General features: G+C 45.8%; 1 protein-coding gene across 1 annotated transcript in view; it reads left to right on the forward strand.

Moving 5' to 3' along the window:
• Positions 1 to 301: 301 nt before the first annotated feature.
• The window catches only part of LOC111955562 (ribosome biogenesis protein bop1-like), an 83,433-nt gene continuing 60,501 nt past the window's right edge, over positions 302 to 23,233 (forward strand). The window contains 3 exon segments of the mRNA XM_023975769.2: positions 302 to 453; positions 877 to 1,137; positions 11,264 to 11,404. Of these exon segments, the coding sequence (XP_023831537.1) occupies positions 355 to 453; positions 877 to 1,137; positions 11,264 to 11,404 (501 nt within the window). The 5' untranslated portion in view covers positions 302 to 354.

The following is a 23,233-nucleotide window of genomic DNA, read 5'->3' on the forward strand; positions in this document are numbered from 1 at the left end:
CAAGGGGAAGAACAAAATAATTTATCCATAAATCACAACTAAAATGTCATGAATTAAATGCCAAAATAGTATATAGTTAACTTATAGTATTTATAAAATAATATACCACAAGATGCAACGATAAAATATAAAATACACCATTTTTTTTTTTACTTAATCAATTTGCAACGTATTTAGGCTGAATCACTTTAGGTATCAAAGTATGTTGTTATGTTCCAAAAAATATCCCAAAAATAATATAATCTATATTTTTATAATCGTTCTAGAAAACCGCAGTTTTAAAACAGACGTTCAACTTTCAACTCTGACCTCTTACCGGAGTCCCACATGTTCGGCTGTTGACGTTCAAGAAGCATGCGTACGGTGAATCTTGAATCACAGAAAAACGGCACCATGAGTAAAGCTAAAGAAAAGAGTGCGAAGAAAAGAGTTGTTGAAGAGGACGAGGACCAGGTACGAAAGTATTTCTGAAATGTATATGCGGTAAAAGGGTAACGTTAGCTAAAACTTGTAATTCGGAGCTAACCAGCTAGCTAGGCTAACACGTTGGCTATGCAGGAAAATGTGGATGTGCAGACTAAAACACTGCCGTTTTTTCCCGAACTAACGTTTGTGTTTTAATCACAGCCCCCTGATGTATTTGGTACTAAAATAAGTACGGATGTTTTTGTATAAATAATAACTAGCTAATTGTCTGTCTCACCTTGATCAGCTAGCAAGCATCCTTGTGCTATTGCCAATGTATCACTTGGGTCAGGTAACTAGCTAACGTTCGAAGATTCTATATTAATTTTGTATCCGTTAAAGTGCTTACTCATTCATGTTTCGCCCATCAAATCTGTATGTGTCTGTTTTTCTCTCTCTCTGATATTTCAGCTTCCCATATTTGACAAAGATGTCACTGAGAAGAAGGCTGGGGAGGAGGAAGATGCAGACCTCTCAGATAGCGAGGAGAGTATGTTCTCTGGACTGGAAGACTCTGGGAGTGACAGCCACGATGAAGAAGAGGATGCTGAAGAAGGGGATGATGAAGAAGATGATGATGATGATGCTGTCATTCTTGATGAGATTCTGACGAAGAGTAGTAGTGTTGAAACAGCTACTGAACCGCCTGCAACAGATAAGAATACACCTACGGTGAATATGGGAGTCTTATTTCTTTTACAGAAGCAGTATAGTAGGGTCCAGAGTTTTTCCTGACCACGTGACCTCGCCAGGAAAAACTTTAGGCAAGTTAAAGGCAGTTTGAGTGCAAACGTTTTGACCTAAAAGTCTTGACTTTATCAGACCTTGCACTCAATAAACTGTGATAGCGTTCAACATTGTGCGGGAATCTATTTTATTTTGTGACTTTACTTTTTGTATCTTGGCTGCTCCGGATTCAACAAGGTGACATATTTGTGTGCTTGCAAAATACATCTAAATTGAACAAAAATATAAACGCAAAAAGTGTTGGGTTCATGAGCTGAAATAAAAGATCCCAGAAATTTGACATATGCATAAAAAGCTTCTCTTAAATGTTGTGCTAAAATTTGTTTACATCTCTCTTAGTGAACATTTCACCTTTGCCAAGATAATCCATCCACCTGACTGGTGTGGCATATCAAGAAGCTGATTAAACAGCGTGATCATTACACATGTGCACTGTGTGCTGGCGACAATAAAAGGCCACTTTAAAATGTGCTGTTTTGTCACACAACAATGCTGCAGATGTCTCAAGTTTTGAGGGAGCGTGCATTTGGCATGCTGACTGCAGGAATGTCCACCAGAGCTGTTGCTTGTGAATTTAATGTTAATTTCTCTACCATGTTACTGGAGGTCAATGTCGTTTTAGAGAATTTGGCAGTATATCCAACTGGCCTCACAACCGCAGACCATTTGTAACCAGGCCAGCCCAGGACCTCAACATCAGTCTTCTTCACCTGCGGGATTGTCTGAGACCAGCCACCCGGACAGCTGATCAAACTGTGGGTTTGCACATCCGAAGAGTTTCTGCACAAACTGTCAGAAACCATCTCAGGGAAGCTCATCTGCGTGCTCGTCGTCTTCACTAGGGTTGTAAGCGACTTCAGTGGGCGAATGCTCACCGTCGACAACAGCCACCCTCGAAGCATCGTTACCCATCGCTCCACAAAAGCCGCAGCCCTTGCAGAGCTAGGGGAACAACTACTCCAAGTCTCAGAGCAAGTGACGTCACCGATTGAAACGCTATTAGCTCGCACTCCGCTAACTAGCTAGCCATTTCACATCGGTTACACCAGCCTAATCTCGGGAGTTGATAGGCTTGAAGTCATAAACAGCTGTCAAACGCACGAAAGTGCTGTTTGAATGAATGCTTACGAGCCTGCTGGTGCCTACCATCGCTCAGTCGGACTGCTCTAATCATAGACTTAATTATAACATAATAACACACAGAAATACGAGCCTTAGGTCATTAAAATGGTCGAATCCGGAAACGATCATTTAGAAAACAAAACGTTTATTCTTTCAGTGAAATACGGAACCGTTTCGTATTTTATCTAACGGATGGCATCCCTAAGTCTAAATATTGCTGTTACATTGTACAACCTTCAATGTTATGTCATAATGATGTACAATTCTGGCAAATTTAATTACGGTCTTTGTTAGGAATAAATGGACTTCACACAGTTCGCAACAAGCCAGACGTCCCCAACTGCTGCATATACCCTGACTGCTTTCACGGAACGCAAGAGATATGACACAATTTCCCTAGTTATAAGAAATTCATGTTAGCAGGCAATATTAACTAAATATGCAGGTTTAAAAATATATACGTGTGTATTGATTTTAAAGAAAGGCATTGATGTTTATGGTTAGGTACATTGGTGCAACAACAGTGCTTTTTTTCGCAAATGCGCTTGTTAAATCATCACCCGTTTGTCGAGGTAGGCTGTGATTCAATGAGAAATTAACAGGCACCGCATCGATTATATGCAACGCAGGACACGCTTGATAAACTATCATCAACCATGTGTAGTTAACTAGTGATTATGTGAAGATTGATTGTTTTTTATAAGTTTAATGCTAGCTAGCAACTTACCTTGGCTTCTTGCTGCCCTCGCGTAACAGGTAGTCAGCCTGCCACGCAGGCTCCTCATGGAGTGCAATGTAAGGCAGGTGGTTAGAGCGTTGGACTAGTAACCGGAAAGTTGCAAAAACGAATCCCCGAGCTGATAAGGTAAAAATCTGTCGTTCTGCCCCTGAACAAGGCAGTTAACCCACCGTTCCTAGGCCGTCATTGAAAATAAGAATGTGTTCTTAACTGACTTGCCTAGTTAAATAAAGGTGTAAATATATATATTTTTTTAATCGGCCAAATTGGTGTCCAAAAATACCGATTTCCGATTGTTATGAAAACTTGAAATCGGCCCTAATTAATCGGCCATTCCGTTTAATCGGTCGACCTCTAGTCTTAACTCACTGTTGAGAGGTAGAAGGGTAGAATACACAAGGTGCAATATAGTAATGTGGTTGTTTATAAGCTGTTTTTCTTCTGTCAGTCATTGATAGTCACTCAATTAGCCATGTCAGCCAAACATTTTAGATTGGTAAGTTAGGCTTGCCAGCTATCTAAACTTGCCAGTGTGTCTAAACTATATAATACTGACCCGGCCCATGCCCAGGGGCCCTGACTTCCAGGGGGCCCCCATTTGATTTTGTTAGTCACTCTCACTCAGATATCATATTAACATGGCATAAGTCATGGCAAAAGTTGTAGAATTGCAGGAAATTAGCTTGAAAACCGCAAAGATTTCTCTCCACCCCGTGGCAAAATGTGTAGGATTGCAGGAAATGTACTGTAAAATTGAAAGATGTTCTCCACCCTATACTTGAGTTATCAAGGAATGGTAGCCATTTCGTTAGACCTGACATTTTCGAGTGACATTTTCCACCCAGGCATACATATCTTTGTCTGATAAATCCATGTGGATATCAAATGCTAGAAATACATTCAGGAAATTTTGACCCACAGTCAAAACCACCCTTGGGTTACTACATAAACATAATATCCAGTGACATGTACCCTCAAGGGAGGGGACGTGTGTCACTTAATTTTGAGCCGACAGATGATCAGCTGCAGAAGTAGAGCTCATCATATGCTCTACTGACATACTGAAATGTTATTTGCCAGGTATAACGATATGAAAAATCTAAATGACCTTTATATTTGTTAATAGATATTTTTAAAGTGTTTTTTTATAACACATTATGCTAGGTGGATGGGGGCAATCTGTTTTAAAGCTAAAATATTTACCTTCATCTTGAGTTCCACTCTTCAAGGTAAATTTGGGTGACGCCAATGTTTTATTTTCTGTAAAAAATGCCAGCAGGAACACTCAGGACAATTCAGGGAGTGGTTTCAATCATATTTCAAAGACTTCTGAGTATAGTGACACTGAAGTTGCATCCTTGCAGGCTCGCTCTGAATGGGGGCGAGAAGAGTGGAGTGCTGGGGTCAAAGGCCATGGTAGCAATAAAGGCTTGCAGCTAAAAAGCATGGTGATGAAACACCATATTTTGACAGAAATGGCACAGTGTGGAGGTCAAAGGTGTGCAGCAGCAGAGAAATGTCTAAATCAACCAGATATTACAAAGCAGTTGAAGAATCGTTTAATTTGTTTCTGACCTTAGAGATGATTGACACGATTGCGCTTGAAACAAACGGAAGCTAAATAAAGAATACATGAACGGAATAAGAGCCATCCCTGAAAAAAATCTACGTCTGCATTTTATTTAACTAGGCAGGTCAGTTAAGAACAAATTCTTATTTACAATGACAGCCTATTGGTCTTTTGATTTATAGCAGGATTGTGCATAAATGAGACTCAAACTTCCCTCTGGTCAGCAGCTGACGGCAGACCAGTGTTTACTGCAACTATGTCCTGGAAAGGTTCCAACGCATTATGAAATACATGAGGTTTGACAACAGAGCAACGAGGCATGAACGAATTGCAGCAGACAAGCTTGCCCCTTTCATGGATATCTAGAGCATGTTTGTAGCCCAGCTACCAAAAATATCTTATTCCTGGCACAGATCTGTGTGGATAAGCAGCTCTTTATTTTCGGAGGTTGATATAGTTTCCCGACAAAGCATCCAATTGAAGCCTGACAAATGTGATAAAGATCTGGTGGAACTGCGACCGAGACCAGCTACCCCAGGCCTGAGCTACCCTCAAAGTAGAGGCATACCTCGGCAAACCACATGGAAAGACACGCAGTCGCTCTAAGTAAGTTCTCAAGGGCTTGTGGCTCCTTGGTGCAAAAGTGAAATATCACCACAGAGAACTATACAGCTGTACCATTAGCTGAAAAGCTTCTTAAAGGTGGACTAACATCGGCACTGTTAGATCCAGCACATTCCAGAGACGATGAAGGCTAACCATGGCAGACAGATCTACAGTTCATTGTTCGGCTTCCGTGCGCTGCTTACCTTGGTGTCCCACGTTCCATCACCAGGCATGGCCGTACAGGCGCTGTCCACCAGGCACCATGACACCAAGGTTGAGGGCGAGCATCAGAAACCAGTGATCCTACAACACTACGATGCCACCAAGAGTGCTGTTGCCAATCTCAATAAGCTCGCCGCGATGTAGACATTGAGAAAAAGATCAATAGGGGGCCAGTGCGCCTCCTTTAACCTGATAGACGTTGCTGCTGATTTTGCCTTCATCATTTGGATGGGAAACTTCCCCGGCTGGAAGGCTGAATGAAATCTGAAGTCCCCTCAGCAATGTTCCAACATCTAGTGGGAAGCCTTCCCAGAAGAGTGGAGGTTGTTATAGCAGCAAAGAGAGCAACCAACTCCTCCATATTCATTTTGGAGTGAGATGTTTAAAAAATATATTTATTTAACCATGCAAGTCAGTTAAGAACAAATTCTTATTTACAATGATGGCCTAGGAACAGTGGGTTAACTGCCTTGTTCAGGGGCAGAACGACAGATTTTTACCTTGTCAGCTCGGGGATTCGATCTAGCAACCTTTCGGTTACTAGTCCAACACTCTAACCACTAGGCTACCTGTGTTTGACAAGCAGGTGTCCACATACTTTTGGTCATGTAGTGTGTATGTGTATAGCTCTCTCTATACAAGAAAATTAATTATACTTAAAATAACCAAAGTAAAACACATTAGTCACATTTGAGTAAAATAAAGTTGATTTAATTTTTTTAATCAACTTTATTTTACTAAAATGTGACTGTTTTACTTTGGTTATTTTAAGTAGAATCCATTTTCTTGTCTTAATAAAGAACTTTTGCTCTTGCAATAAAATCAAATATTTTTTTCCAACGCTTTTCATGATCATCAACTCACACATTTGTCTACAACTCTAGATTAGTCTATATAATAATATCCATCATCCAGTTACACACTGGATGAAATATCTGTCAGTTTGTGTGGATTTAATAGATATTACTCTTTACTACCCCGTAGTGGAAGTTGTATTTATTACATTCTTTGGAATCAGGAACAGGCAGGTGTCTATCAATCTCTATTCTCTTGCCAGTCTACTGTAAAGCCTACATCTGCCATAGTAGCATCTACCCTCCTTCTGACTCCATCTTCAAATGCAGAAAGTCCTCTGTCAGAAGTGGTTTGCAAATTGAGATGTAGCCACTCCAACTATGGGAGGGGAAATGGATAGGGTTAATAGGTAGGGGGCAGGTGTCTGGGACTTCCTGGGATAGCTGCTATATTTATCAGCTAATGTTTAGCTCATTGTTCTGTCTGGTGTGTTCAAAAATCTCCAACTGTCATGCAAACGGCTTGGAATGACTGCATTGTATTACGTCAGCTTATCCTCCCAACACCTTCATTGTCTCTTAACTTTTTGACCAGTCTCAATTCTACAATTATGTTTATTGTCCCCCACGATGAAATCAGGGAGGGGACTGGGTCTGTCTCCGTTCATTCTTTAGTCGCATGAGCAATCTCAGACAGCACTGGCCTGATTTTGACAACTTGGGTGAATGATGCATCTTTCCATAGAGATGAAAATTACACTGATTGGCCAGATGGTGGCGCTATAACAAGAGTTTGAAAATAAAAACTTTGAAAGGTCATGTCCCTCACCCCATTTGACCTAAAGTCATGCAATTCGGTACATAGGTCCCTCTCCTCACAAGGAACAAATTTGCCTCCGTGACTCATAATAAGGTCCGCTTTTGCACACATGCAAAAGCTTTTGCACACATGCTCAGGGATATGAGTCTAACTAACCCGCCGCGATATCTGACACCACTGGCTCGATTTTTGACAACTTGGGTGAATAATACGTCTTGCAATAGAGAGCCGTCATTTACAAAATTACAATGGTTGGTACGAGGGGCCTCATTCATCAGGAACAACATGTTTATTTTATTACTGCCATGCAGATTTTAGCACCACATGCATCACTCAAATCAAACACGGGTCTTGGCTGTTTTTAAGTGTGCAGTCCTTCAAGTAACACGGAACCCAAACCGGCTGCGCGCGTGCGCTATCGTGCATAAATGTATTTTGCCCCCCCACACCAAACGCGATCACGACACGCAGGTTAAAATATCAAAACAAAGTCTGAACCAATGACATTAATTTGGGGACAGGTCGAAAAGCATTAAACATGTATGGCAATTTAGCTAGCTAGCTTGCACTTGCTAGCTAACGTTAATTTGTCCTATTTAGCTAGCTTGCTGTTGCTAGTTAATTTGTCCTGGGATATAAACATTGAGTTGTTATTTTACCTGAAATGCACAAGGACCTCTACTCCGACAATTAATCCACACATAAAACGGCCAACCGAATCGTTTCTAGTCATCTCTCCTCCTTCCAGGCTTTTTCATCTTTGAATTTATATGGTGATCGCATCTAAACTTTCATTGTATTACCACGACAACCGGCAACAAAGTTCGTCTTTCAATCACCCATGTGGGTATAACCAATGAGGAGATGTCACGTGGGTACCTGCTTCTGTAAACCAATGAGGAGATGGGAGAGGCAGGACTTTCAGCGCAATCTGCGTCAGAAATAGGAAGGACTTCTACTTTAGCCCTTTGCGTCGCAGACGCTCGTTGGCAGTGTGGGTGCAATAATTGAATAACATGGATTTCAAAATTTATTTTGCGGCGCATGCGCCGTGTCCGGTCTGGTCAGCATGTAAGTTTGGAAATGCCAAGAGACGCAAACAAAGGACAAAGTTAAAGCAAAAAAATAATTGTATTATGTTATTGCAAAGGCACACTGGAACAAATTTTAAACGTTGAAATCATCATGTGCTGTTATCTGGTAGCGGGAGGCACATCTGTTCCCTGCTGCAGCTTTCTTATCCATCCAGACTCTTTGTTGTTTCTCTTTTCTCCTCCCTGTTCTTGTGAATAAAGAATCTGGGCCTTCAACACACCAGGCAGAAGTTAATGTGGCTGCTGGAGGCTTTATGGTCCCTGGGAGAGTCCCCTGGTGCAACGGCCGGCTGCGGCCAGCTCACTTAGATCGGGCCTTCCAGCTCTGCCGTTGGCCGGCCAGTCGGTCCGCGCTCTCGGCGTGTGAGTGGGTGGGAGATGCCGATTTAAAATGGGGTTAGAGTGGGGGGAGGAAAGGGGAGACTTTGACTGGGGGGTGGCTCATCTTACAGTAACCAGGAAGGCTTTGCTCCTAATGCACCCACGCAGGAGCTCTGGTCTTCAGACGTGTCTGGGCCACTTCCACCGTGGGTTACACATGTCTCCTCCATCCACCAGCCGTTAAAGTTTTGGAAAGGTGGAGGGATGTGAGCGCAGGGGTCAAATTGATGGTGGACATGGGGGAATGGTATCCCAGACAACAAGACAAAGTGCATCCCCTTTGTTTACTCGATTTTAGTCCCTTAAAACACTTAACTCCCACCCCCGCTAATACAACTCCCACCCCCTGCTAATACAACTCCCACCCCCGCTAATACAAATCCCACCCCCGCTAAGTTTTGCCATTTTTCCCTGGGCCCTGTGTGAGGGTTGTGTAGCAGAGTTCACCCCAGGATGACCCCTCTCTCTGGATGGAGGTGCTGCAGCAGGCCAAGTTCATTTGAATGTCCCTACTAAGAGCATTAATTATGGGGGGAAATAATGGCCTTTGCATTTGGCTTCTCCTGACTGACTCCGTGCAGTGCCTTCCCGTCCTCAGCCTCTCTCTCTCTCTCCTGACTGACTCCGTGGAGTGCCTTCCCGTCCTCAGCCTCTCTCTCTCTCCTGACTGACTCTGTGCAGTGCCTTCCCCGTCCTCAGCCTCTCTCTCTCACTGACTGACTCCGTGCCAGTGCGCTTCCCGTCCTCAGCCTCTCTCTCTCCTGACTGACTCCGTGCAGTGCCTTCCCGCCCTTAGCCTCTCTCTCCTGACTGACTCAGTGCAGTGCCTTCCCATCCTCAGCCTCTCTGTCTCTCCTGACTGACTCCGTGCAGTGCCTTCCCATCCTCAGCCTCTCTCTCTCCTGACTGACTCCGTGCAGTGCCTTCCCATCCTCAGCCTCTCCCTCTCTCCTGACTGACTCTGTGCAGTGCCTTCCCGTCCACAGCCTCTCTCTCTCCTGACTGTCTCTGTGCAGTGCCTTCCCGTCCTCAGCCTCTCTCTCTCTCTCTCTCCTGACTGTCTCTGTGCAGTGCCTTCCCATCCTCAGCCTCTCTGTCTCTCCTGACTGACTGACTCTGTGCAGTGCCTTCCCATNCTCTGTGCAGTGCCTTCCCATCCTCAGCCTCTCTGTCTCTCCTGACTGACTGTCTCTGTGCAGTGCCTTCCCGCCCTTAGCCTCTCTCTCCTGACTGACTCCGTGCAGTGCCTTCCCGTCCTCAGCCTCTCTCTCTCTCCTGACTGACTCTGTGCATTGCCTTCCCATCCTCAGCCTCTCTCTCTCTCCTGACTGACTCTGTGCAGTGCCTTCCCATCCTCAGCCTCTCCCTCTCTCCTGACTGACTCCGTGCAGTGCCTTCCCGTCCACAGCCTCTCTCCCACATTTTATCCTCGTCGGCGGTTGTGGTCACATGGGCTCCGGGCCAAGCTCAGCTGGATGTCCAGTCCACTGCTTGTTTTCAAGCTGTATGATCCACTCTGCGAGCCCTTCTCTTTTGGCTGATCTGTCGCACATCATCTGGACAAGTCATCTGTCGTGGTCTCACTCTCTCCCTGCCCCGCAATCTCCTCATCCCTGTAACAGTAAACAGATTAGCTTGGTAATCCTCCAACAGACTTGTAGTGTAGTCAGGAAGCCCCACTCTTCTATCTGGTCTGCTATTTTACAAGCGTTGGCTTCTGTGTTGTGGAGTAAACAAGGTTCCCTCTTGGCTTTCTTAAACAGCCTCCTACTCAAACCCCACTTCACCTTGTTTGTTCAGTTCAAGAGGAGGCTACAGCAGAGGGAAACTCAGGTCTGACTGAAATCCCCTGGGTGTAAAAATGCATTTAGTATTAAAACTGGGCCCAGGCAGCTCTGTCTTGATGGGGATTTAACTAGGCATCAGGGAGGAAGTGTTTCACTTAGAGCTGCAGGCCAAGAGATACCGGGACCCATAGGAGGCATAAATCATAGCAGGTTACTCACCTGCCTGTCACTGCCTCTAGGGAAATGAGACTGCAACCTCAAAGAACTTCTCTCTCTCCCTTCATCCCTCCCTCTATACCTCTATCTCCTTGTCTCAAAGCAGTTAATTCCCCCTTCCTCCCTCCATGCATCCATCCCGCCCTGCCTTACATCCCTCTATCCCCTCATTCCTGTTAAGAGAGCCTTTGACGGCTCTGCGTCTGTGTGACTGATGGCTCACAGTAAAGCACGTCCAGTGGTGGGTCCTTGGATCCTTCCATCCTCGCTGGCCTTCCACTCACACAGGATGTGCCTTTCTGGTGACTGCTCCTCGTGTGTGTGTGTGTGTGTGTGTGTGTGTGTGTGTGTGTGTGTGTGTGAGAATCATGCAAAGGAAGCTGTGTAAATAAATCTGAATCCTAAAACATGGAAACTGTCATTGAGCCATTAAGGGCATCAAATAATCAGTCGTCCCTTCAAGCCTGCAGGAAGTTTTAATTCCTTAAACTGCTTCTATTTTACTTACAGGTCTGACAGAGTTGATTGGCTGTCACGCATAACTTTTTTTATTCTTAGATAATTAGACAAAAATGCTTTTAACAGCACCAAGCAGGGAAGTCATTCCCCCCAGCACTTAAAAAATGTACCAGAACTTGTTCGCATAGCAACCGGTTGCTATGAACTCTAAATGTCATTCCTTGGTGTCTTGTTTTCATAGCAGCCAGACGAAAAAACTGCACCAAAGCAGAAGAGGAAGATGAATAAAGGTGAGGGAGTCGCCATGGATGACGGAGGAGAGAAGGGACTGATCACCACTCAGCATGGGGACGAGTATGAACACGACACCTCTGATGAAGAGGTAAGGTCATTGTTTTAACATCAGTCGACTTGATACTCAATCATGAAAATGCTGCTGAGACAAACCCTGCATTTGTCACTCAATCTGTTTTCTTCCACTGGGCCTCTTTTTTTTATTTGAGTCGTCATTTGACTAGCACTTCTAGATGTATTTGGATGGCTAACATATTGGCGATTTGGTGTACAAATAAGCTGATAATTTGCACTCAAGGCCATGAACTGCTATTCTTTACCTACCCAGTACAGAGTTGGTTGGAGTAATGTGCTTTTTCAGAACCATCGCATATTAATTGTCCTCAAAGTTTGTACGGATATTTGGTCCATGGCATGTCCACCAGTGAGAAAACACACATTTTCTAATGTCCCATACTCTAGAAATAAGATGCATTCTGTCTGAGGCTCAAACAGAATACAAAAGAACAAGGGACAATTTCATTGATTTGAATGAATAGATTTAGCAGATTTGTAGTGAAACACACTAACCACCATGCATTGTTGTTGCTATAGTACAAGGTGATGAGACATCATGTGTTCCTGCTGTAGTGCTTCCTATTACACTGCTGTTCTGATCCCTGCAGTCTGGTCAACATGTCCTCCAGTCTGTCTGTAGTTAGAGACTCAGCAGATTGGCTTCCACTCGTTTCTCATTATTGGGTTGAAAACAGACAGTACTTTTTATGTTGTTGCTTTTCAAGTGAGCTCAGAAGCAGCGTATGATGATGTAGTCGTGTGCTTCATGCCACCACAACCAAGCAGGAGATCTGCAGGACGGAGATTTTTCTTCCTTATTTGCATGTTGGCCTATTAAAGCCTTATTTTTTGTACTCTGCTATTTAATTTACAGGGTCCGTTGAGAAGCGTTGAACCCTGTGGTTTAGATCATTTGCCAGGCCATACAACCTTGAAACTGTCAGCCATCCAACACTGTTTCTGGCACTTGGCTCTGGGATGAGGAATGTGTTGTAGCTAGTGAAGGGGCCATATTGTTCTTGGGAAGGGCTTTGCTTTTAAAAGAGAGTGAGGTGGGTTTAATGCCCTGTGAAATAATATAGGACACAACTGGAATCAAAACTGCTTACTTGATTTAGTTTCTAAAGAGACTTCAGCAGAGCTTTTGAAAAACCAGAGGGATTTTTAAGAGACTCGGGGCTTGTTTAAACAGAGGTGTTTCAGATTCAAGTCACTTCGTCCATAGTGGGGGGGGCATCCATGTGTGCGAGCCGGAGCCCGCAGGTGTCTGGTACTATGACTCAGGGGMCGGGGGGGMSGGMYMMMGMMGYMHGGYYGGGYYGHGGGGSMYAYGAGGYGGGGGAGAGAGAGTGTAATGGGTGGAGGGATAGAGTGAGGGAGTCAAGTAGAGTCAACCACAGGGAGTCAAGAAGAGGTGTTCCAGAGAGCAGCTCCCATTGAGGGAGAGGCAGAAACTCATCCCACCCTAGACCTGATCCTTCCACTGATGGCATTAGCCTCACCTACACAGTCTAACAGTGTCAGAATACTCCTCTATGGAGAGATGGAATGAGTCTCTTTCATTAAAACAGATGTTTTGTGTGTTCCCCTCCCTCAACTTAAGTTTCCCCTTATTTAAGGATCTACTGTCTTCAACCCCTGTAAGAGTTTAGGGTTTACGGACCGTCCGACGAGAGGACAGAGGAAATGGAAAACATCATCACTGGTTCCATCTTGTCATTCTGATCATTTCCTCCAGCAGCCGGTGTGACCCTAGACTAGCCGGTGTGACCCGAGACTAGCCGGTGTGCCCTTTAAGCCTTCGTCCGGTCTGCTCTAGTCTGTGTGGTCACGGTGTTGCTGCTGCCCCGCATGAGTGGAACCACGGTGGTCCTGGCCCATTTGGCCTGCGTTAAGTTAGTCCCCTGCCTGGGAACAGGAGATGGGGTTCCTCCTCGCCGTCCCGTCGCATGCAGCCCTCTGTCGGCGCACAAGTTATCTACAAACAAACCGGCGGATAGTCAAAAATGTTGCCCGTTTATTCTTCTTCTCCTTCCTTTTGTAATAAAGGGCTATTTCCTGTTTCGCGGAGTGAAGGGGGAATACGTGAGACTGCAGCAGCGCCTGTCCGAGGCCTCCTCGCCCGGCAGGAAGGGTCTTTTTCTCCCACAATTGCTTTTCCATGTGCTCTTTGAGATGAATGAAGACACATTGTGGAATGGAGGGGGGGGGAGAGAGAGAGAGAGAGAGAGAGAGAGAACCCTGGCTCCCCACTATGCCTCCTTCTTCCTGCCTCTGCATAGCTACTGCTCAACGGGACCTGTGCACAATGCAGGAGAACTCAATTCGGTAGCACACTAGACTGGGAAGGGTGCGCACGAGCGAGTGAGTGAGGGATGGGGAGCTAAGGGGGAAATGCTCAATTGGGAGATTGGCAAACCGGGTTGGCAGGGCTGCCAAAGCTCTTAACAGGCTGGAAGTGTTAGTGAGTGCATGTGTGCCCCCTGCCTTGTGGCTGTGCTCACTGCGTAGTAGGCTTGTGGCTGTGCTCACTGCATAGTAGGCTTGTGGCTGCGCTCACTGCGTAGTAGGCTTGTGGCTGCGCTCACTGCGTAGTAGGCTTGTGGCTGCGCTCACTGCGTAGTAGGCTTGGGCTGCGCTCATGCGTAGTAGGCTTGTGGCTGCGCTCACTGCGTAGTAGGCTTGTGGCTGCGCTCACTGCGTAGTAGGCTTGTGGCTGCGCTCACTGCGTAGTAGGCTTGTGCGGTATCCAGATGGTCATACCTTCATACCGACCTTGTGCCATACCGGGATATTCGGTAATACCGGCACTGAACACAAGGGACGCTGTTTTCAAACACCACTAATACTCAGTAAATCGAAGGTTAGCAGTCCTAATAAGTACATGTAAAATCCGATAAAGAATGCTAACTAAATGCTTAAGAGCGCATTGCGAACATATTTTATACAGTCTCAGACCTAAACTATACAAGTCCATAATGCTACTGCCAGTTTGCTACACACACAAACCAAACATCAAACAGCAAGGCTCTTGATCCAGGAGGGAATTCTCTACTGTTACCAAGTAAATGGTTGATTTTGGAAGAAGTAACTTTCTAATAAATTAGCGAACCAAATGCACAACTGCAGAGCATTTATCACATTTTAGACTGGTAACTTAATAGTTAGAACATATCTAGCTGGCAAACATTTAATTGTGAATTCCATACTGTAACTAGATCACCTGGTGAATGCTGCATGACAGTGAGTGACTCACAAGGCTCCCGTCTCTCGTCGTTGTCTGCTCGTAAACAAACACCACGTGACTGGGGACTACCAATAAACTTCATAATGAACAATTGTGAAAGTTGAAATGAAGAACGCCATCTTCTTTATCTCCTAACCTATTGAATAAGTTGACTGCAGGTCAACAAATAACTATTGACATTTGATAAAATTTTTTATTGTTTTGACGGTAATGAAAAACCATCCTGTGTCTCTTTCTAAATGCCCATAACTTCCCAAGCCTACTGTGTAGCCTCCTGGTTGGTTGTTCTTGTGGCTGTGCTCACAGCGTAGCCTCCCGGTTGGTTGTTCTTGTGGCTGTGCTCACAGCGTAGCCTCCCGGTTGGTTGTTCTTGTGGCTGTGCTCACAGCGTAGCCTCCCGGTTGGCTGTTCTTGTGGCTGTGCTCACAGCGTAGCCTCCCGGTTGGCTGTTCTTGTGGCTGTGCTCACAGCGTAGCCTCCCGGTTGGCTGTTCTTGTTAAGCTCGACACGGGAAGTTGGAGCGCTTTTGAATTTGGTGGACCACAGACAAACCTAAAATGTGTGGGTCCTTAGGCAGACACTTTAACGGCTCTCTTGAAGGCTGCATTGATATTTAGGACATCCATGATGTAGGCCCCCACCTCTACACTCCCCATCCCAGATCCTGTCTACTTAGTTTGGGTACCCCTGCCAAGCTGCCCCTATGATGAAAACTCCAGCATGGTGGGCCTCTTGCATAGCTGAGCTCTTGTGGTGCTAGTAGTAGACTGTAGACATGATGAAATCAGTATTATTTGTTTTGTTTCTTTCTGTAAAGCTGTTTTTGTGAGACTACGGCTCAAGGGTACATTTACATCACAACATTTACGTGTTTGGTGCACTCAACTCTTTGACATGGCATAATATCAATTTTAGTGTGTGCATTACTGACGGAGCGGACAGGGGAGATGGAGATGCATACTTGGCAGCCATTTGGCAGCCACCTGACAACCTTAGATTACCCTGCAAGGCTGTGCTGCTTGACTTACCAGCAGGTCCACAGGAACAGAACACGGTTCAGCCGGTCTTTTGAGTGCACCATTCGGTGTAGAACCAACATCCATGCCAAGACGTGAGTTTCCTGAGAGTGAATTCGTATCAACACGCACGGCACACCATCACATGTGCTGTGCTGGGAATAAAAAATAATAATAATACTTCATCATTGGTGAAAAGTTTCCTCACCATGTTTTGGTCAAATCAAACCTTTTTTCACAACCTCAAGATGGAAGTTCCTATGTCTAACGTCTAGGATATGTTAGAGTTATGTTCCTCTGGCTTCTCCGGCATGTGCTGAGATGGCCTACCTTTTTAAAAAAAAAAATCCTAAATCCCTTGACCCTGACCCCCCCCCCCCCTCCTATTATTCCAGCCTAATCAACGATAGGACGATGTGTGATCCTATCTGTTTCAGGAAGGCTGTTCCTCTGCCAGAACTCTCAGGTGCTCAGGAGCGAGCAGCCTGTAGGAGGTGGCTTATTTTCATTTCATTACCAACCATAACAGACAACCTCTCTACGTTGTGACGTGTTGGGTGTCCCGTTTAACCATGAGCTAAGAGACCAGACTCGTATTCCCCTCCACGTCCTCCTCCACCCTCCTCTCGGAAATCTGATGAAACCAGATTTTGAAAAGGGGGTTTGGAAATAGAGGTACTCATGTCTGGAAGTGAGTTTTTTTTTTTTTTTTCGCAAAATGTTAGTAATCCCAAAGTTTAATTTTGTGATTGGGATGTCTCCAGGTGGCGGTTTCTAATGCCTTCCAGATGGTATCCACGCCGATTTCAGTCGAAGTCTCGATGGCAGTAAAAACATTTTTCAAAACTGGGATTTTCACAGTTGGGCAGGACTGGGATTGCCGGCTCTTTGACTGAATGAGGGAGACCAGACCACAGCGTCCTCCTCTCTGTTTTTATTAGCACCTCTGATTGACAGCAGACAGGGAGAGAGTGGTTCTATTTCCAATGTTGACATCTGGACCCAGCTAGAGAGGACAGGACACGGTGTGATCTGGACCCAGTGTCCCTTTGACTGAGGAGGTCAAACTCTCTCATTTGTCTCTCTCTGCTTTTCCCCCTCTCTCTGTCACTCTGTCTCCATCTCTCCTCCCTCTCACTTTATCACTCCCTCGCTCTTTTCTTCCCTCCCTCTGTCCTCCGTGCTCAGCCACAATGCGCTGATTGAGCCAGAGTCTCATTGGGAACAGCTTGTTACCTAAAGCAGTCAAAATAAATGTTTTCAGGTTCCTCCTGGGTGTAGTAGCTGTGGTAAAACGTAACAAAAACCTGCCTGTGTGGATAAGGAAAAAGAGAACCGGATATCAACTCTGATTTCAGGAGAGGCTCAGAGGCACGTTTAGCTATCAGTGCTTCAGCAGAGTTTGCTGGCTGTTCCTCAGCTAAACTGAGGCCATGGGCATTGGTCTTAGCTTCTCCCAGGTCCTTCTTCCTCATTTATTGAGTTAAGAGCTGTCACAGAGGGCGGTCCGTGGTTTCCTCTGGTCGTGTCGCTGCGTTCCAGCCATGAAATCTAATCGATTAAGGGAACGTGGACCAGGGGGTCTATTTCAACACAACCTTAGCCCAGGAAAGGGCCTGAGGAGCAGGCCCGAACTCACCCCTACTCCCAGTACATGGAGGGTCTACTTCTATTATCTGTCCTAAATGTTCCTGAAGACCAGCACCAATAACTTGGGTGTGAGTGCGGCCTTTTTAAATGGGGAAAGCAGAGGGCCCATACATGTGTGAGACTGGAGAACATGTTGTATGTATGTGTGTATGTATGTATGTATGGAGAGGTTGTTTCAACGCTGGTCTGGTCATGCCGTGGTTAAACGGATGGCCCCAAGCCCTGTACAGACTTCCTCTAGTCTACAGCATTGAACTATGATTCTTTACCCCACTCCTGTTCATTCAATTAATTTCACTCCAACCAACCAACCTCCCTCCCCAAATATTAAGTATTTTTATATTTTTACAAGCAGTAAAGTCCATGTTGCCGCAAAGGAGTTATGGCCATACACCGCAAGCCAGGTACATCAGCAGCGGTCGGAAAATGGGGCCTTGCGTTCGACGGCTGAAATGAAATAACCATTGCCAGCCCTCAGCGGCCACTAAAACTTCCTTTATGGAAGTCAATGTAGCCGGCAGGAATGGTGGAAGTGCCGTTGGTTGGTTACGCCTTAACCCAAAGACATAATCAACCCTACTTTTCCAATATCTGCGTCTGATTTCAACAGAAACCCACCGCTTATTCGCTTAGTGGATTATTCCCTTGTTCTTTTCTTCTCATTTTATTAGAGGAACAACCAGACCTGACATTTAAATAGACTATAGGATCTTTTGTTTCGCTTTTTTCCCCCTCAACCATTTGGATGACATTTTCGTGGGAGAGAAACAAATGAGGAATATATTTTGTGCTTCGGCAGACACGGCCATGGTTTTTATGAAATGTCTGCTGCGGCGCTAGAGTGGTTTTGTTCTAGAATCCATTCTTAAAGATTTATCAAATTTAACCTAATAGAACGTGGGTGGTGATCTGTTTACCAGCATTAGACGGTAGGATATTCATAAGGATTCCATAAGGAGCCATATAGACCCCTCTGACTACCCCTCTCATACTGTGTTGCCATCCAGATGGATGTCATAACCAATATTTCTCTCTTTTTGAGGGTGTTAATCTCAATATATTATGAAGCCAACTATACTGAAGTAGAGTAGTTTTTCCAATCCAACCCATTTGAGGATTGTTACCTGGGTAAAGAATCTTGCGTGAATACCATGCCTGTCCCTACCTATCTGTGACAGAGAGATTTCCACTTGGGACAACTCATTTTTGACACAAATTTTTGTCATTGACTCAAATGGCTTCTGGTCCATAGACTTCTTGGAAATGGTCTGAAGTCTAGACCTCCTCCCAGCCACTTGGTTTCATTTGACCTCCTACAATAGTTAACCCATACCCAGCCAGTATGGAATTTAAGTCCATCCACTTTTTATTGAATTTTTTAATAAATAGTCAAGTCAGTTGACGGCCTACCCAGGCCAAACCCTAACCCGGACGGCGCTGGGCCAATTGTGCGCCACCCTATGAGACTCCCAATCACGGCTGGTTGTGATACAGCCTGGAATCAAACCAGGGTCTGTAGTGATGCCTCTAGCACTGAGATGCAGTGCCTTAGACCGCTGTGATGCAGCCTGGAATGTAACAAGGGTGTCTGTAGTGACGCCTCTAGCACTGAGATGCAGTGCCTTAGACCGCCTTGCCACTCGGGAGACTATACTCAGTGTGATCATCTGAATGCAACTAGCCCTACGGTTGGTGCTGACGTGTTTGACATGGACCCTGAAACAATGTCATGATTGATGGAGTCACCTTAGCAGGTTACCTAGAAGACGCATTCAGTGTCTCCTCAAACAGTCTAATATTGATCAGTGAACCCTGTGCGCTGTGCTGCCCCCGGGCCAAACAAAGGGCCGTGAGAGGTCTCCGAGGAGAGGACCAGGTCTGCCATTTGTATTGGCCCAGGATAAACTACTTACCAAACCGTTCCTGTCCTAGGGACAAAGATTTGCATTCAAGCTCCACTACACTGCTGAAATCAATATGGTGATAAAATTAACAGATAGGTAGTAAATGATGTGGAATCTTGGCCTGTCACTGCACTGTCAGCAGGAAATCTCTTTTTAATAGTCTATTTAAGGAGAATCAGGGTTGTGTTTTTCTAAGTCAAAGGGGGGATGTTGATCCAGAGTCTGGGTGGATGGGGGGGGGGGTCTTGAGAAGTGGCTGGGTGAATCGCGTGCTGCGCCGACAGAGCAAACCTGGGCCGTGGCGCGCCGGACCCTTGCAGGTGCGCGGAGGTGGGGGGTGTGTGAGTGTGGGGCTGCCAGAGCAGCCACCTGTCGTTCCGTAGTTTTTAGGACTTCCTTTTCATCCGGTCTTCAGCACGGCTCCCAGTTGGCCCAGTGTGTGTCCTGTTGCCAGAAGGCCTGATTGAAACCAACTGCCAGCGGGGGCTGCCATGTGTTTCAGTTAGAAGGGGGAAGTTCGGAGATGGAGGGGTGGGATTGTGAGGCGAAACCCTGGAGTGGGAAGCAGGGGGACGGGGTTTGAGTGAAGAGGGAGGGGGGAGGGGGGGCACGCTGAAAGCTTGAAGCTCTCATCTTCTGCACAGCTGAGAGATGAGCTGTCTAGACTGCTTTATTTTTCATTTACACCATGCCGGCTCACCCCCTCTCAGAGCTGCAGAGTTTCTACACAGAGACTGGGGTTGTAAAAATCTATTACGGCGGCTCTGGGTGAGGAAGAGCGTAGTGTGGCTGAAAAGCTGTCCTCACCTCGACTCCCTTCTGTCTTTATCCTGTCTCTCTCTGTTCCTCTCGTAAAAAGTCTTCCCTCTATCTATGTACTCTGGCAACGGCCCTCATTTTTACCTGAAAATATGCGTTTGTGCTATTGAAACCTATGGTGGTGGCCGTCAGGGCGAAAGTGAATGGAATTGACATCACTGGGATATTGGAGTTTATGGTTAGTTGGGAAATCTGCGTTTTCAGAGGCAAGCAAGCGAGGGATCGCCTGGTTCTCTTTTTACCCAATGTTTTTCTCTTCTGTCATAACTGCAAGCTTTAGCAGAGTGGAGGGGAAAGGGAAGCTTCAGGGCATCATTAGATATTTAATTTCCAATAAATAACTACTTTCTCTGAATGATGTACCGGACGCTTTTCCCCCAGGTGGAAAAACCATTTTCAAATAAACCTGGACGGGCTCAGTCAGAATGCAAAGTTTCCACATGCCGTACACACTCCAAGGTTAAACGGCGTGTACGAGGATCCTCCAGAGTGTTTATCGAGTTAGCGTGTCGTGTGGTCCTCACAGTGGCCTGGCTCGACAGCCTCAGCAAGGAGCGACTACACTCAGCCTCACTATGAATGAGTGCCTGACCTCGCCGTGACCTCTCTGAAATTGTGGTTTTGCTATTTTGCAAAATAATGAACAGATTTATTTTTATAGGCCCCGGTTCCTACAGTACGACCGTATAGTATAAGACGTTGGAAATGAAAAGTGGGAGGAGGAGGTTGGGACTCCTGGTTTCCTGGTCTCCAGCTGCAGTGTCAGATGAGGGATTCGTCTGGCGGAGCTAAGGGTCTTCTGCGTCGCTAAGTCTGGGTTTCTACACCCCCCTGTGGTTATCCCTAGCCCTGTGTAGGGTAAGCCTCCCACCCCTGGCCTCCCTCACGGTCATCCTCTCATTGGGCTTTGACTGGAGAGGAGCCGGCTGATGTTGAACAGAGCTTTTACAGTCTATAGACATGAGTCTCAATGGGCTGGCTGCTAACTGCTAACCATTCCCTAGGCCAGATTGGGACCCATGGGGACTTAGAGACAGACCAACCAACGGCACCATTTCCAACCCCATATGATGAATCGGAGTAAGCTTCCTAACTGTCCTCAACGCCATGCAGAGACAGTACTCTCTGGTGTTCATCTGTCTGGGGGGCTTCACTTGTTGTCTGATTACTCCTGTCCTGTACTCTGTCTCTTTGAAGCGCCACAGATTTTTCTGTCTGTCTCTACACCAGGAGGCAGAGGAACAGGAGAACAGACAGTATTTTACCACAGATTATTTTGTTTTTCTGTCTCTATAGCAGGAGACTGGGGAACAGGAGTAGACTGTTTTACTTGGAAGTGTAACAGGTGAAAACCATGTACTTTAAACTTGAAGTAGTACAATTCTGCCACCCACTACATTTGCAATGGCTTCCTAGTGTTGGTGCCACAACGTGGGCTGAAGCTTCCCAGTGTTGGTGCCACAACGTGGGCTGAAGCTTCCCAGTGTTGGTGCCACAACGTGCGGCTGAGCTTCCCAGTGTTGGTGCCACAACGGTGGCTGAAGCTTCCCAGTGTTGGTGCCACAACGTGGGCTGAAGCTTCCCAGTGTTGGTGCCACAACGTGGGCTGAAGATTCCACAGTGATTGGTGCCACAACGTGGGCTGAAGCTTCCCAGTGTTGGTGCCACAACGTGGGCTGAAGCTTCCCAGTGTTGGTGCCACAACGTGGGCTGAAGTGATCTCTACACAAAGGAACAGTAGCTAGGTTTCCATTCAATTGGCGACAGATTTTCATGCAAATATGAAAAAATATGCATCAAGAAAATGTGTGCATTTTCCACCAAACGGACTTGTTGTGGATAAAAATCAGTGCATGATGACATGGGTCCACACACAATGTACCATTCACTTCCTTTTTCATGTACCGAATGAAAATTCAAAGTTCAATGTGTTCGAAATGATGGTTAGTATATCAATATTTGCGCATCAAGTCGTTTCCACCACCATTTCTCGCATAAATAATTTTACAGACGCAAAGAGAGCCCACCATGGAAACGTGGTTAGTGTCATGTTCTTAATGTCAATTTCAGCTTTTAATGCAAATCCTGTATGCATCTGGGGCTGCAGGTAGCCTAGCGATTAGAGAGGCGTGCCAGCAGCAAGGGTTGCCAGAGCAAGGGTTGCCAGTTCGAATCCTGGGTCAACGGGAACAATTTGTTGGGAATTGAGCTGGCAAGGGGAGGGTTGCTGGTATTATATCCTAGATGCCATTGCCTTCCGTTGTGCCCTTGAGCAAGGCACGTAACCCCCCCACAACAACAACTCCCTGGGCGCCCAGAGTGGCAGAGCCCCGCACCTCTCCAATACCTGTATATGTGGTTGGACGTTGTGTTAAGTTGACTAAAGTAAGAGAGCGGGGGAGAATTTTTGCAAAGATAAGAAAACCGAGAGATTTTGTTTTTCTTCCTTTCCAACATAACACTTGAATCTATGGTTGCCTTTTAAACATTACATTGCAAATATTTATTTTAGTTTCCATTAGAAAATGTGCACACGCACACAGAAGGTTAGTGGGTTCGTCCAGATTGTCATGAATGAAGGGAAAAAGAGCAGCTAACCTGGCTCCCAGCGCTCGTGAACATTTCCACATTTAGTTTCCACTGCTGACTGTGACAGGGCTGATGGGTGAGAGTGACAGCAGGGGTCAACCAAGAGGCCAGGCCCCAGCGGGTGGCAGCCCTGGTGGGGGAGAAAGACAGGAGGGAGCAGAGGGTGGCCTGGAGGTCAGGGAGTAGGGGACACACAGCTTTTTCTGGCGAGACCGACAGACAGAGAGAGACAGCTTGGGAGACAAACCTTTTGGATTAGCTGGGGGGGAAGGGGTGGTTTCTTTAGGGGCGTGGAGACATTACGCGAAAGGGGAAGGAATTCCAGACGTGTGCAGGCTTCCTTTGCAGACAGATGGGATGGTCTGTGCTGGGGGACAGTGTGGTGGCTGGGGGACAGTGTGGTGGCTGGGGGACAGTGTGGATGCCAGTGTTCATTTCGTCAACAAAAATAGTGACTCAAATATTTGTCGACACCTATTTTTTATTTTATTTTATTGATGAGACGATAAATGACTAAATAGACCCATTAAAAAACGAACTAAATTATTTTTCATTTCATTTGACTAAAATGAGACGAGACAAAATTATCTCTGTGACTAAAATCTGACTACTAAGTGGACTAGACATTTTAGGAG

This window comes from Salvelinus sp. IW2-2015, linkage group LG31, assembly GCF_002910315.2.
Source record: "Salvelinus sp. IW2-2015 linkage group LG31, ASM291031v2, whole genome shotgun sequence".
NCBI lineage: Eukaryota > Metazoa > Chordata > Actinopteri > Salmoniformes > Salmonidae > Salvelinus > Salvelinus sp. IW2-2015.